Genomic DNA, 15785 nt, shown 5'->3' on the forward strand with positions numbered 1-15785 from the left:
GCTTTTCATACATATGTAATAAGTCGAGTAGTCACCTTCCTTTTTTTTTTTTTCATTTTGTAGAGTTGGTCCACTGGGGGCGTTCTACCGTGACCAGCAGTAAGGAATACACCTGATGATTAAATCAGGGCGTACAGTGATTTATACTCTCCTTATTAATTAGATATTGATTTATTATGTCTGGTCCGGTGGAATTAGTTATTGTGTTTGTAAGCTCGGGATACTTTTAGTGAGATTAAATAAGAAGACTGCGCAATTCCCCTTCCACATACTTTTGGTCTTTAACATTAGCAGAGAAAACGCCTCGGTCAGCAAAAGTAAATCATTGTTCTCGATGATGCTTATCCATATTCTTAGAATCCGTCATCTGCTTCTGGCAGCTATTTGATAAGTCTATATTAGGGATCTGAAAGGGAGCTCCAGTGTATTACACCCTGGTAGTGGCTGGACAAACAGGGGTAGGATGGCAGCGTGGTGCGTGCCAGTCGAAGACAAGCCAGCAAAAACAATTACAACAAATGAAAGGGTGGCTGACACGAATGGATGCTGATTTGCCAACGTTGAGAGAAAAATTAGGCGATAGAGTAATGTAGCCATGTAATGTAGCCAGCGGAGCCATGCATAGGATAAATTTTTATATCTGATGTATAGCCCGACAGTGAGAAACAAAAAGATTAACACATAATCCGAATATTTCCAGACTGTGTCCTTGTTGCCAGTACACTGGAGCAAAGGTTAACACAGAACTAGGTAAACGCTTGCCTGAAATAGCAGGGTACGTTTTGTGGTCGGTCCATTCATTTATTATCTATACCTCCTGTCCTGCACTCAAGTCACTGGGGGGGGGCGTCATTGGCCATGAAGCAGGATTCACCCTGAACTGTTTCTAAGTCAATCACTAGGCTACGTAAAGAGACCCACAAACATCACGTGGAAACAAACATCTGGTCATTTTCTTATTCAAATGTTATTTACATCTGGGTAAGGTTAGGGTCTCCGATGGATCTAGTGCATGCATGTTTTGGGACTGTGAGGAAACTGGAGAACCCAGAGGAAACCCATGCAGACATGGTGGGAACAAACTCCACACAAAGAACCCCCACGCTGGGGTTGTTATATTTATTTATTAATCTAGTTTTATTTTAGCAAACCTCATATTTTTGGAAGTATACATGTTGGGCACTAGACATTCTGTGGAGCAGAGTAAACAGTGAATGTCTCACTTATTTTATTGGCAACTTTGCAAAAAAAAAACCTGTTGTGTGATTAAAAAAAAAAGGCTGACCAAGGCACTGAAATCACTCTTTGTTCAATTTGGTTTTGTTGTAACAATTCCAACTCATACCACTTGGATGTTTCCCTATTCATTATTTGTTCCCGTACCGAAGAGTATTATTGATCTGAGACCACACATTTTATTGAGATATTATCGAGTGCAGAAATATTAAGTGTTGGAAAATAAAACCTAAAAAAGGAACCTACTCTGACGCATTCTCACATTAAATATGGGGATTGACGACTTTTTCGTTATATGTTTTTTCCACACCATTGCAGTGATATTTAAAAAAAGTGCTTCGACGTCTATTCCAGTGCTGACATGAACACGGTGAGAAAAATTTAATACGATTCGTATTTGTGACTACGCAGCACTTCCTTCCATTAAGACCTATAAAAAAATATACAAATATCCATACCACAGGAGCTGGAACATTGTTTTCATGTTATTCTGTATTATCAAACTGTCAATCTCAGGCCCATCTGTGTACTTTGAATAAGGGTAGGTAACTTTTTTCCGGTCTGAAGGACAAAGCCATCTTTTCAATGTTGCCCCGATGTTTCACTGTTTGAATTACAGTAAACGGTGTCTAAACATCTGAAAACAGTAGGGTATTATGCACGGGTAAATAATGCGGCGAAAAAATGACGGGGTACATGTTCTGGACTTGACCCTGAGTCTGTCATGCAGAGAACGGTATCCTTGTCTGGATACCTTTGTCTTTCTGCCTCTCCGTCTCAGCCTTGGCTTCGGGATCACCGAGGACAGGAACGAGAAGCAAGCTTAGTCCATTAGGCAGAACACAACGGGGGGGAGAGGGGTAGAAAAAAAAATCAGGAATGTAAGATTTTCTAAAGGGAAGATTTTAGGCCTTGCTAATGATACCTTTAAGACAGCGGGTCGCCTTGCTGCACAGCTGCTTCATGCTATTTCCAAATATACTATTGTGCCTGAATGCATCGACCAGAGGCATCGCTGGCTGCTCCTGATGCTCCGAGCTAAGCTTTACAATAATAATCACAAAAGTTACGAGTTTGACCTCTGCAAAAGACACAGGCTCTTGATTGACCCTTTTTTTTTTCGCCCTCGGTCCATGGGTATCTGTCAAGTGTGGGTTTGGAGTGAATGAGGAGGAAGAAGCAGAATTCGACCAAAGTAATTATTCCAGACAAAGGCGCTCACCCGTGACAGTCGCCCCCTGAAAAAAAAAAGAGCTAATGTTTAACTTCTGGCTAATTGCTGCGATTATAGAGCAATGGGATTGTGAGCACAAAGCTAATGTTATTGAGTTGGAAAGTGAGTTTCACAGGCGATGAATAAAAAAAAATATAATGATAGCATTTAGGATGTAGTCAAAACTGCTATGAGAACCAAACCAGTTGTCTTTTCTTATGAGGGAACAGAAATGAAAAATGCCTTTAAATGTAGCTCACTCTCCACTCCCTGCATGCACCATCTTTATTAATAAAACATCTTCGCTGTCAAGCTCTCCATCCTGATTTCGTCAACTCGTTTAAGGTACACCGTCATAGTTTACTCTCTTTTTCTGTCCTTCAAGATTTGATGAAGTGGAAATATATTATAATGCGAGTACAAATAACACACGGATTTCATTTTTGACATACCGGAGCAGGCATCCAGGCTGTTTTCTTTTATCTCACTATGTCACAAGGAATGATTATAGTGGGAGAAACACATCTAATGTAGACTCCTCTTATTTACTTTGCTATATTTGGATTTGGGATCTATTCAGTGTTTGACAACATTCAGATTTTTTTTTTTTTTTTCCCAAAAACTAGTGCCCTTCTAAGAAAATGTATCCAAGCACACCAGAGAGTCAAACATCCTTTGAGCAAGTCTGGTTATATCTTACACTGATGGAAAAAAATAAAACCTTCTTAAAGATATATAATTTTACCGCATGAAAAAAAAGTCATTCATTCTTTATATCACTTATGGTGCAGACAGGGCTGTAGGAGGCTGGAGTCAATCCCAGCAGGCACTGGGTGGGAGGCAGGGTTTAACCCGGACCAGACAATTACAGGGCCACAAATAGAGACATACAACTATTTACCATTATGTTTACATGATATTACATTCTTGACTATTTTCTATCGTTATTTGACCTGAGCATTCACGATAGAAAACACTCAAGCACAGAGGGAGGGCTCTGAGACCACTAAGAGACTTTACTATCTCAGCTGGGGGCATGTCTCTTAGGGATATTTCAACTTATGTTTGCACTGGTAGTGCATGTGCTAAAACATATGAAGGGATTGTCTCATTAATATTCCTGATCACATAAAACCCCTTTGAGAACCTGTGTTATAATAAATGGACTCTTTCATCTTATGCAACATTAAAACACACATTCAGAATAACCAACTCCCGCATGAAAATCACTTTTTTTTTTTTCCAACACCGACAGATTTCATCAACATACTGAACTCGCAAAATAGTCTGTACATTTTTAGCAGTGCAGTTTACAGCAGCTGCTGTGTTTTGGCCTGTGTTGAATCTTGGGCTGCCTGTGAAACGCTCTCTCGGCGTGAGGACAAATGCAATCAGAGAGAGATGAGACCTCATTTTAACGCGGTTTCTGGCTGTTTACACAAAAACACTCCCGTGTAATTACGCAGGTTTTACCCCAGGTTGTGCCTTATATATCATGATGTACGAACAAAACAACTCCTTTCATTTTTTTTTTTTAGTTACTAAAGCAGCTGACTAACCGGATTGCATACAACCATGTTCACATGCACAGACATGCACAAATTGGCAACATGTTCAACCAAATATTGATGAAGTTGATCCAACATTACTGAGCCATGTGTAGCCTGGAAGGCGACAGAGACTGTGAATCCTCTACAAAAGAAAACTTTTCTTTTGAATTAGTCTTTGCCTGAAATGGATCCATTTGATTACGATGAAATAAGCAAGAAGCTGGCAAATTCTTTTTTTTTTTAGTGTGTGTCACGGAAACACACAAACAAATGTATATACATATACACATGCATACATATATACACACATATATACACATACATACACACACACACACACACACACACACACACACACACACACACACACACACACACATATATATATATATATATACACATTCATACATACATACACACACATACTGTACATCTACACACATCGAATACACACACACACACACAGCATAATGAGTAAAAAAAAAAAAATTGTCAGTTCACAGCTAAGAACTAGGGGGCATAACAGCTGACTTTCTCTTTGATAATCAATGATTTAGCAGCTAAATTATTGATTATCAAAGAGAAAATTTCAGCCAAAACCCACTCAAAGAAAAACTGTCGCTTAATATGAGGAATTAGCAGAATTACTTTTCCTGTCAAACTAGTAATTCAGTGAGGCAGGGAGATTTATTTACATCTGTTCAACAATTTTGGAATATAAGTCAGAATATTGTTACTGAGTTGTTGCTGAGGGAAACCAAGTAGTGATAGTAATATTGACCTTCGTTACAAATAATGGAGGTTAAGTTCTCCGTAGCAACCAAGACATAAACACATTTGTGAAGCTTCTTTGAGTGCCTTGAAAAGCGCTATACAAATCTTATGTATTATTACTATTATTATAAAAAAACATAAAATTCTTCAGTATTAATGAAGACATTGTTTTGGGTTTAGATAGAAATATGTAGCTTCTACCAAGGTCGAGAATTTCATACAATTAAGATTAGATTATTATATTTCTATTTATTTATTCAAATTTTATTTCTATTTTCTTTTATTTCTATATTACTTTTTGACGACTTTATACACCCAATAATAAATCATTTTAATAAATAACTATTAAATAATATGATGAATGCTATACTGAAATATTCACCCACCCTCACACAATGATGACTCACAAAGTGTCTTGCTGAAGGACACTTCTACGTGCAGACAGGAAGAGCCGAGTACCAAAGCGAGTACTGTCACGATACGTCATCTTGGTTCAGTTTGGAGTTGTTTGGTAGGAAGTGATAGCGACCTTATGGTGCACTGATTTTCGTAAAATGTGTAATTTTCAAAGCTTATGTAATCTTTTAGCAACATTTAGTACACGGTAGAAAACTGTTCATATTTCAAAGATCAGCCAAGAAAAAGTGTCTGGCAGGAAGCCTGGTGCAAAAAGGAAGAGGACAAGAAGTTAGTTGATTTCATCGAAATCAAATGGATCCATTTTCGGCGAAGACCAATTCAAAAGAAAAGTTTTTCTTTTGTAGAGGATTCACAGTCTCTGTTGCCTTCCAGGCAAAGGAGGGAGTTAGATAAAGGCCGGTGTTTCGCTATGGTGATCCCTGAAGGGAGCCGCCAAAAGGATAAGAAGAGGTTATACACATATCAAACGACTGTTGAAATGTTCTTGAGCAAAATACTGAACTCCTAATTTCTCCTGATGAACTTGTCTGCCCCCTGCATGGCAGCCCCAGCTACTATTGTCTTAGTGTGTGTGTGGGAATAGGTGTGTGTATGTGCATGCTCAGAAGAGGAACCAAATGCAGTTTAGGGAAATGCAGGTATTGAAGATTCTAAGAGTATATTAAGAAAGTAAATAGAAAAAAAACGAACTGGAAAAAATGAAACTGGCGGGGTAACTTAACTGAGAAGGCAAAGTAAAAACTCAAAGGGAGACGGCAGCCAGACTGAACAAAGGGACTGACAAACACTGACAGTGAGGACAAAACTAAAATACAAACCGAACTGATTACACAGTGAGAGACAGGTGGAGAACACAAGTACAGACACAGAGCCGACTGGAGGAGACAAAAGCAATGCTGCGAGGCAAATTACGGGTAACACTCTGAAAAGACGTCAGTTATCAAATGAAAAATTTGGTAAAAGAGACACGAGCCGGGGGAGCAAACAAGTGTCACGTGGGAGGAAAAGAAAAACTGTTCGACACAAATAATAACACAACAGATGGGAAAACTTCTGATTTCAATTTCGATATACAGCTGATGCGAATGTCCGATACGCACGTATGAATACATGAATGCGTGAATGATGGTTTCAAAGGTGCCGATTTACTTTCAGACTGAAAACAAATTGCAGCTTTTTGTATCTTCTTCCAAGTAAAAGCGCTTTAACGCCGCAACGGCAGTGCTGGCGAGATTTGGACATCTTTTATATATCAAATCCATGCAATATCACCATAGGTCTCACAGGGAACAGCTACATATCTAGGGTTCGGCCCAATTCCCCGACTCCGGTAAAACCCCCATCAGCACCTTGAAGCGGCTGCTGTATTTCTTTGCATTTCCAGTTGCTTTACCCTGTGACGCTGACGTCGGTGTCACCTTAACTGGGTAAACGTTGCTTCCTCTGCCTCGCGATGCTGTGGTAAGACGGGTCCCGGGAGTTCTTCCTCAAAAGGGATCTGCAGTGTGTTGTCCTCATACAGTGTGTGATGCGTATTCTAAAATGCCCTCCTCTGAGCTCTTCTTTCAGGAGTTCAATGCTGCGCCGACATGTAATCTGCACCAAATGCGGTGTTATTTGTCATTTTTTCCAACAGTGTTATTTCCAAAGCGCCAGAAATATTCTGCTTTCCTCGCATTGAGCTTAATTTGAATGCCCTTTCGCTGGCAGCTTTTTGCTCTTCAGGGTCTTCTGAAAAAAAATGATCTCCTGTTCACGTTTGCTTTTCCCTTCTTCTGCCTTTGGCCATTTTTACCTGTTAGCAAACTGGTTTGTTTCTTCCTTAACTTCTTTTACTTCTGTCATGTTTCCTCTTCTGGTTTCTATCTCGTTTCAGAAACTTTTCAAATGTTTTTAAACCGGACTGAGATTTATTCACGCATTACCAATTAGCAGGTGTGATCTATTTTAAATCCATGATGGAAAGATATTTCTTATCATTAATATTATAATTTAAGTAAGAGATACAGCACAGCCATTAAGACATGGATGCATGAATTTGACCGTATGGTGAATTGGATCAGTGATAAACAGAGGGCCTGGCAGAATCCAACCCTCATTGGAAACTAGATCCGAATTACTGCCGACGATATGGACCAAGATCTGACTCCAGCTGCAATTTGTCGCCGATTCTGTTCGTAAAGTTTTGGATAACATTTTTTATGTGCAGGAGGTCCGGTTTGGACTGAGGATTGGGTCTTGGACTCGTGGCTTCATTGAACCGTGAGCTCTGGCTCGAACCAGAGCGGATCGCAGCTGAATGCGAAGCAACTGGAATGAAAACCCAAAGCCTCAGCAGGAAAAAGTTTGGCTTGACCTCTCCACGACGGGGGATGAGCTCCTACCCCAATTGGAAGACTTCTGCCGCCAAAATGAGTTTCGTCTACTGGGTGTCCGGACTCTCTCTTGAAGATAGAGTGAGGAGCTTGGTCGTCCGGGAGAGGCTCAGAGTGGAGTTTCTAAGTGTCCACACCGAGAGAAGCCAGACAGGGTGGCTCCTGGACACCTCCAAATGAAGACAGGGGGAGGACCAGAGGATGAACCAGGACGCGCTGGATGGACTGCGTCTCCTGGCATTCCCTTCGATGAACTAGTGGCTCCAGAGAGAAGCCTGGACCTCTGCTTAAGGTGCCGCTACCATGAGCCGACCCTGGGTAAGTGGCTGTAGATGTATGTATGGATGTGTGGATGGATGGTGTATTGGATTGGAATTTGTGTATTTGTAAATCTAATTTTAAGTTCATTGGCATGAATACAACACTTTCGCAATTTATGTAAAAGCTCTGCAGCGTCAAATTCTCCTTAAGCAGCTGGAGGCCAACTTTAGGGAAATTACTGGCAGCTGTAACTTGAAAGGTTTAGTGTGTTTTATAATTGGCTGGGATTTTTCAAGACCAAGAGATGGGATTTATCTTCAAAATTGTAACAAAACAGTGTAAGATATGGTGTAAATTTTGTATCTAATTCTCATCTACAAGACTTTTAATCATAGCTCTTTCACCTTTTAGAAACTTTAACTAAATCTGAAAAAAAGATATTCTGATTTCCCGCCATTTCATTTCCACATCATGTTCAAAGGGTTAAAGCAGCGGGTAAAACATGGCTTTTGTGATAAACAATGCCAATTTGAAAAAAAAAAAAAAAGGTATTTGTTGGAGAAGTGAACATTTTTGACATCACTGTCTTTATCTGGTTAATTTCATTTGTCCCACAGGGTCAGAGTGCTTTAATTTGCGATAAAACATGTTCTCCATTGTGATCGAATTAAATAGCTTTTAAAATGAAAAGCGAGTCTTCAATGGTGAAATTGTTCATAAAATAAATCAAAAAACAATTTCTTGATCAGGGCTGAAACGGTAATATCTTAATGGATGGAGGCACCTTGTGGTATATTTTGCCCTGAATGGAAAAAAAAATGACCATCCTCTGAAACCCTCATAGAAATATAATATGTGCTTTTATGGGACGGCCGAGAATCCTGTAAATATAACACACCCTCAGCCTGTTACTAAAAATCAAATATTCTCAGTTCATTATGTAGCTCGGCCCCGGGCCATTGCAGCCGCCGCGCACTTGCAAACATGCAGACGTCTCGGGAGTTTGGAGAGAGAGTACACAGATAATCAACAGGAAAATAAGCCGTATCTCTATGGGGGCTCTATCGATTCCTTGCCCTGATCACTATAAGTTATAATCCATAACTAATTGTCACAGAGTGCTATCGATGGTAAGCGCCATTGCTTACCATTCCTTAACCCAGTTGATTTTAAACCAGTTCACGAGTGCCTCTGGACTAGAATTTAATGATGAAGATCAGATCGTGTCTCAGTACTGATTGTCCTGAGCGCATATCAAGGATTTTAAAGCAATTCTACATAAACCTTTTTTTTTTTTTTTTTCCATAAAACACGCTTTTAAATTCTGCGTATAATAACATTATCTGTGCATTATGGATATTCGAGTTCATTATCCCCAGTGTAGATGCATACAAGCGATCGGTCGCTCCTTACCATGGCCAGGGGCACAATGCCGCCGAGGTCTTGCGGTGCCAGGCGGATGAGGGTCAGCACTTCACTTGTAAGGGTGCGGGTGAGCGGGTACTCCACCTGCCACATCACCTCCCTGCCGTCCTCCATCACCGTCAGCCCGTTCACTTCAAGGTCCACCTGCAGCACCCTTTGGAAACCTGCGGCCTCAGTTCTGGATGGGAGGCAGATGGGGATAGAAATTATTTGGAGGCGGATTTAGATTAAGAAGAATAGAATAAGGCCAGTAGTTGATGGAAAGAAGAGGGGGGGGAAGAAAGATACGTGATAATTGGAAAGACAAAAGTGAAAAGGATAACACGGTACAAATGGGCTGCGAGTTGAGAAGGGAAGAGCTGGTAGCGGGGAAAATAAATCAGGAAAAAAAAAGACGCGGCAACAATGTGACCATGGATTAAGCGGAGCGCGACGGGAAAGGACGGGAAAAGGTTAGCGTCAAATATCAAGATTAAAAATGAAGGCAGAGACAAAGGAGAAAAGGGATAAAGCAAAAAAGATTGTGTGTGTGTGTGTGTGTGTGGGGGGGGGGAGTGAAGTCTGTATATGTTATTCAGACTGCCTGGAAAAAAGTTGTCCCTGCAAATGCTTGTATTTGACAAACGGTTGCGTTTAGTCACACAGACCTCCGGCAGCCATTAGAATAATGGTCACACAGTTCCTCGTCTGGAGAGAATGATGTGATGTGTGTTCTATAGGTGGTAAATATCCAGCTTTGGATGAACTTCTCCTTTTTTTTTTAACACCAGTTTGTTCTCTCACCCACTGCACTGATTGGTCATTATTCAAAACAATGACAGCAAGATTATATAAGATACACTGATGGGAAGAGTCATTAAAGATTCCCCGCTAGGCTCTGACAAAAATATTGCAATAAATATGGTGCATGTCAAATGCGGGTTTTTAAAGAAAATAAGTCATCAGCATTGACCGATTACCATCAGGATGTCAACAAGACAATGTTAGGTTCACCATTCTTACAGCTGACAAGACGTTTGCGATGAAACTGTAACGTCCATCACAAAATTTCAAGCGTTGCCGCTCAAGGCTGGTTCATTATCTACATACAGAGATAGAAAACCATTCACATGACACCCAGAGGTAAAAAACTATTCAGTCTCTTACTTGTCATAAAATAGATTAAACCATTCACTCTCCCATTCACGTGTCATATAGAGAAGTGTGATATGTTATGTAGAAATGTACAACTATTCACTCTGTTATTCACACGTCAAAGAGACACATAGTTATCACAGCACCACAGTACACAATATCAAACTATTTAGTAACCCTAGGGAGTTACTCTCTATATTTATTTATTGATGCACTTTTTGTATCATCTGTACATTTCCCCTTGCAAATTATGTCCATAGTTCCCGCCTAGAGTCCCGCCTACCATATTTAATGCACATATCCATCTGTATCATAAATAAATAGAACCCAGTATTAATCACCTGGATATTATTGACATAATACACTGTTAATTTATATATTATCTCTGCACCTGCTGCGTTTGCACTTCTGGTTAAATGCTAAACCGCATTTTGATTCCCTGCACTTGTACATATGTTATGACAGTTAAGTTGAATCTAATCTAATGTAATCTATCATAATATGATATAATATAATATAAAAGACAGACAACCATTCACTCCATCATTCACACATCAAATAGAGATGGGGAGAATAGGGAAACCGTAGAAGCTACACCAGCCATCCCCAACCTTTTTTGGTACGAGGGACCAGTTTTATGCATGAAAAAGTTTCCGCGGACCGGTTAGAGGCGCAAGGTTTCAAATAATCCCGAAGAAGCTCTCCGGCAACTTTTGTTTCTGCCTTATTTTTTTCAAGGGCTAACTTGTGGTAGCTGATGTGTGAAATGGCACGACAGAGTTAAGTAAGGCGAAGGCAAAAACAGTCGTTTGTCAAGATAAGAACCGGAAGGTCTAATGAAAAAAAAAAAATCATTTGTGCCGAGAAAGATTTTCTTTGCGCACCGGTACCGGTCCGGGGACGGGGGGGTCGGGGACCCCTGAGCCGGACGAAACCCACGGGGGGAGAGAACATGCAATCTCCAGATTGAATGGCGGAAGCAAACCGGTGACCTTCTTGCTGTGAGGCGGAAGCAGAAACAGTCGCGCCGACCCTGCTGCCCTGATAGTTATGATGATATTTCACTCCCAGAATAGACAGCAAGCACAGAAATACAAAGTTACATGAAGTTAAGTGAAAAAAACATCCATCATTTTACTAATTTTACTGTTAGTTTAATGAAGGAGAACTGCACATAAATTGCAAATTGCTCATCCCACAAAAACGCCCTCAAACCCTTTTTTATTGATTTATTTTTCAAAGCTCCACAAGACGCAACCCTCTGAATTTACACTTGTTACGATTGTTCCTGAACCTAACCGAGATGTTTGCGCGCATAAACATTATCAGATGATAAAACACCGTCACGACAAGTGGCTCTCAAAGGCATGTAGTCGATGTCAACGTTGTTTCTACCAGGAGGGAATTAATCAATTAATCTCATTATGTGCTGTGTAATCAGTAGGGATTTTTTTTTTTTTTTATTTTATTGTCGTCTTTGAACACAAATGATTGAAAAAATGGATTTATAAATTAATGAAACATTTAGATAAGGTATTAAGGAGAAAATAAATAAAACCACAGGCATAAAAGCCCCATTGTTTCCCACAATAGACGTTCATGCCTGCAATTATAAGCCAAAGGAAACCCCGGGATCAGGAAAAGCATAATGTATTAATTCTCCATGAAAAATTCTTTTCTCTCCTGTAATGGAAGCTCATTTTAACAAATCTGATTTGAAACTACACCCGTCCAGAACCGCGGCGTCGGCAAAACATTGTGTCGTTGCGTACGTCTCTCTCAAACAGATAGAGATGTAGACACGACAGAAGAACTATAAATGCGTCAGACTTGGTGAGATCTTGGTTTGATCAGCCTCCCGAGGTGGTTCTTACACGACAGTCAAAACCTTAGAAATAAAAAAACAAACACACACGCAAAACAAGCTGCCGTGTACACTTTGTAAAAAAAAAATAAAAAAAAATGATGACTAAAGCTTAAAGTACAAAATAACAGTCATGTCTCGGTGACATCATTTATAATTTATTTAATAATGCGCGTGTTTTGTATTTAACATATACTAGAAAAATAATACAGTATCTTGTTGTTACACATTTATTACAACTCTGGCAAAAGCCCAAATGGTGCATGAAGAGGTGGCACCGAGGGTAAGATCCAAGGCTCCCCTGAACACATTTCGGCCGAGCCTGCATTTAAATTTCCTCCACCCCTACCCATCTATCCCATCCACCCCTTTATGGGTGCACACTTCAGACACTAGCCTCACTTCAAAGAACAGATTTAACATTTTTCTCTCCTCGGAAAGTGCGAGGGAGAAGACTTTTGGAGGAAGGGAAATAGCAGGGATAAAAAATGTGGGGGGGTTGGGGGTTTTTCTGTTACAGCAGCTCAGAGTTGTACAGGCAGTCAAACAAACAAACAGACCAATGAATTTAAAAACAAAAACACACTTTTCTTGACACACAGAATGAAACAAAAGTGCTTGAAATAGGAAAACGGGCTACGCTGTTGCATTATGTTTGTGCATTATTCCCACCCTTTGCATTTTTGGAAAGAGGATTGCGTTTTTGATAAGATTGGTGTGTGATAAATAGGTGTGTGTGTGTGGACAGGCACCGAGGAAGTCAATACCACAGCGGGGTGTCAGTATTAGTAGCGACACATGGAACTAATTCTTTTGTCAACGATTTTTTGAGATCTGGTTTCAAAAGCTCCACCTTGCCGTCCTTTGGTTTATCCAGAGGTTCTCTGGACGGATGTTTCAAACACAGATTTGCTAAAAACCTTCGCTTTTTCTTCTCCTTTCCCACCTGACACCACGCTGGATGATGGCAAGCAAATGTAGCAATTACGCGATAAGTGCTTACATGCTACAATCCCAGCAGAATCACTTATTCACTTATTTCCCGTCGACTGCGACAATTTTTGCCTCTGCGCCAAACGTAAAAAGGCCCCAGTTCACCCCTCGCTCCACCTGCCTGAATTGCTAACGTCATGTTGCATCTTTAACATTTGCATTTTTTTTTTTTTTAAACAGACCATTCACTCTTCATCCAAAGCCTCACGCTCACCTGCAGTATCATGTCACTGCCAATAGAGGTCTCTCTCTGTCTCTGGGAGAGGAACCGACCTCGACATGTTAAAAACATAGAAACACTTGCCCTTTACTGAGTGTGAGTACAACACGGTTGACTTCACCCGGTAAAAGTGGTCCCTTCTTGTACGTTGACAGGGCAGGGGTTGTGAAGTGGAGGGAGACGCAGCAGAGGTAACAAGACAACCAGGCTAGGAAGGCTACAATGAAGTCAGTTTTAGTGGCAAAATTAAAGTTGGAAATTACCTCAGTGGTGGAACAAACTTCCGGAAGCAACAAGACTAGCGTCATCTCTCTCAACCTTCAAGAAACAGGTAAAAACTTTTCTCTTTCAGGACTATTTACTGCGCTGATGCTTGAGCTGCCCCAGATCAGGTTAGGCACCAAGTTAGGCTATACAGTGTGTGTGTGTATGTGTATGTTTGTGTACGCCTTTGTCAAAAAAAAAAAAAAAAAAAGACCTCACTTACCCAAGCTTACTGTTCTGCATATTTCCTATGCATCGCGTATTTGCAAGTGTAATTTGCAGTCCTTATGTCCTCTTTTATAAGTCGCTTTGGATAAAAGCGTCTGCCAAATGTAATGTAATGTAATGTAATGGAAATCCATCCATCCATCGTTTGCCACCTATTCTGCACCCAGGGTCCCAGCTGTCATCGGGTGAGAGGTGGGGTACACCCTGGACTGGTCGCCTGTCAATCACAGGGCCGTATAGGGCAAAGGGCACAAGGCATCACAGTAGCGCAGCGGTTAGTGCTCGCGCTTCACAGCTAGAAGGTCCCAGGTTTGATTCTGTGTGGAGTTTGCACATGTCTTCTTGGGTTTCCTCCGGTTCCCCTACCACTAAAATCATATACAATAGGTCAGGATGAATGAGAGTGTGTCTGTTAGCGCAACTGTGGGACAACGGATGCAAATTAGCACATGGCTACAATCCGGGGTGGTGTGTTTTCATGCATGTCTCATGTGTGTTCATTAACATGCACTGTCCCAACCAAAAAAATAAAAAATACACAGACATACAACCATTTAATCACTGACTCATTTGGGTCATTTTTCCCATTTTTTTCCACAGTTAACCTGCTGCAAGTTTTTGGACTGTGGGAGGAAACCGGAGAACCATGAGGAAACCCACGGGAAGAACATGCAGACTCCACACAGGAAGGTTCCCTTATTGGAATCGAATAATGCTGTGAGGGCGAAGCGCTAACCGCTGCGCCATTCTGCCGCCCAAGTTTGAAATCGGTCAAAGAACTTTCACCGAGGCGTCTCTACTCGTCTTTCCCTTTGTTGGCGGTAAAGAAATAAAACAGGATGAGTTTGAAAGTATCCACTCAGGAAAATATACACCCACACACTCTTAATTCTGTTTGATTGATTCAAATCACAACTGTGCAAGACGATAGGCGCATACCGGTGAACGAAAAAAGAGTGAACAATAATAATAGCATAAATATGGGGTTGGAAAAAAAAAAAAAAAAAAAAAACTCAAAAGCCCTTTTAAAAATGCAGCATTGTTTTTCTGCTTTCACTCTTATCACATCAATATATAAGGCGGATAGAGGAAAGTCTTGTGTCTCATCGGGAGACCCGGGGGGATTCGCAGCAGTTATTTGGTTAGCGCTGACAACAACGATACATCAAACACCCAAATCTATTTCATCACGGCTAAATCGAAAGCCTGTCCAGTGAGAAGGACGGGGGAGAGGAGGGGTGGCGGTTCGAGAAGGGTGTTTTGTATGCAACTTTCATGTTTGCTCAAGGTACAGCAGAAATATGTATTCATAAAATAGAAAACCTCGTGGAGGGAGACTCAACCGAGGCCCCTGCACCCAACAAAACACATCTCATGCACGACCCTGCCACAAGTACCTTCTTTCTTCTGACTTCAAAATAAACACGCAGCAATAAAGAAAACAAGCAAAAGACCGATGAATGGAGCCAGCCATAATTGCTCGACACTGTAGTTAATACGTGTAATAACATTCATATGCTTGTCTCTGTCATTGGTAAGTTTATGGTGTACAGTGTTATTTATAGTGTCTATTGTTAAGGGAGTAATGAAGCAGGTGTTGAAATAAATAATAATATTTTGAGAGCTTTCCTTTCTGCTTGCTATGTGAACGTGTCACAGCCTTTAGAAGATGACATCCATGTTGAAATCATGTCTTAAAAAGCCATTGGGCAGGACGTTAGTATTTATTTATACATCTTTTTGATTATTTATCTATCATCGGGCATAATATCCCAGACAAATCCTAACACCGGTCATTCAGTAATATATAAAAAAATATACAAAAAAC

General features: G+C 40.6%; 1 protein-coding gene across 1 annotated transcript in view; it reads right to left on the minus strand.

Annotated features, from left to right (window-relative positions):
• Positions 1 to 15785, minus strand: part of LOC147231220 (transmembrane protein 132C) — a 183140-nt gene that overhangs the window by 32446 nt on the left and 134909 nt on the right. Inside the window, exon 5 of the mRNA XM_086152489.1 lies at positions 9243 to 9432. Within this exon, the coding sequence (XP_086008615.1) occupies positions 9243 to 9432 (190 nt within the window). The remainder of the gene's footprint in view (positions 1 to 9242; positions 9433 to 15785) is intronic.

The sequence above is a fragment of the Fistularia commersonii genome, chromosome 9 (genome assembly GCF_037954325.1).
Source record: "Fistularia commersonii isolate RoL2024-O1a breed Wild chromosome 9, RoL_Fcom_v1.0, whole genome shotgun sequence".
NCBI classification, from domain to species: Eukaryota; Metazoa; Chordata; class Actinopteri; order Syngnathiformes; family Fistulariidae; genus Fistularia; species Fistularia commersonii.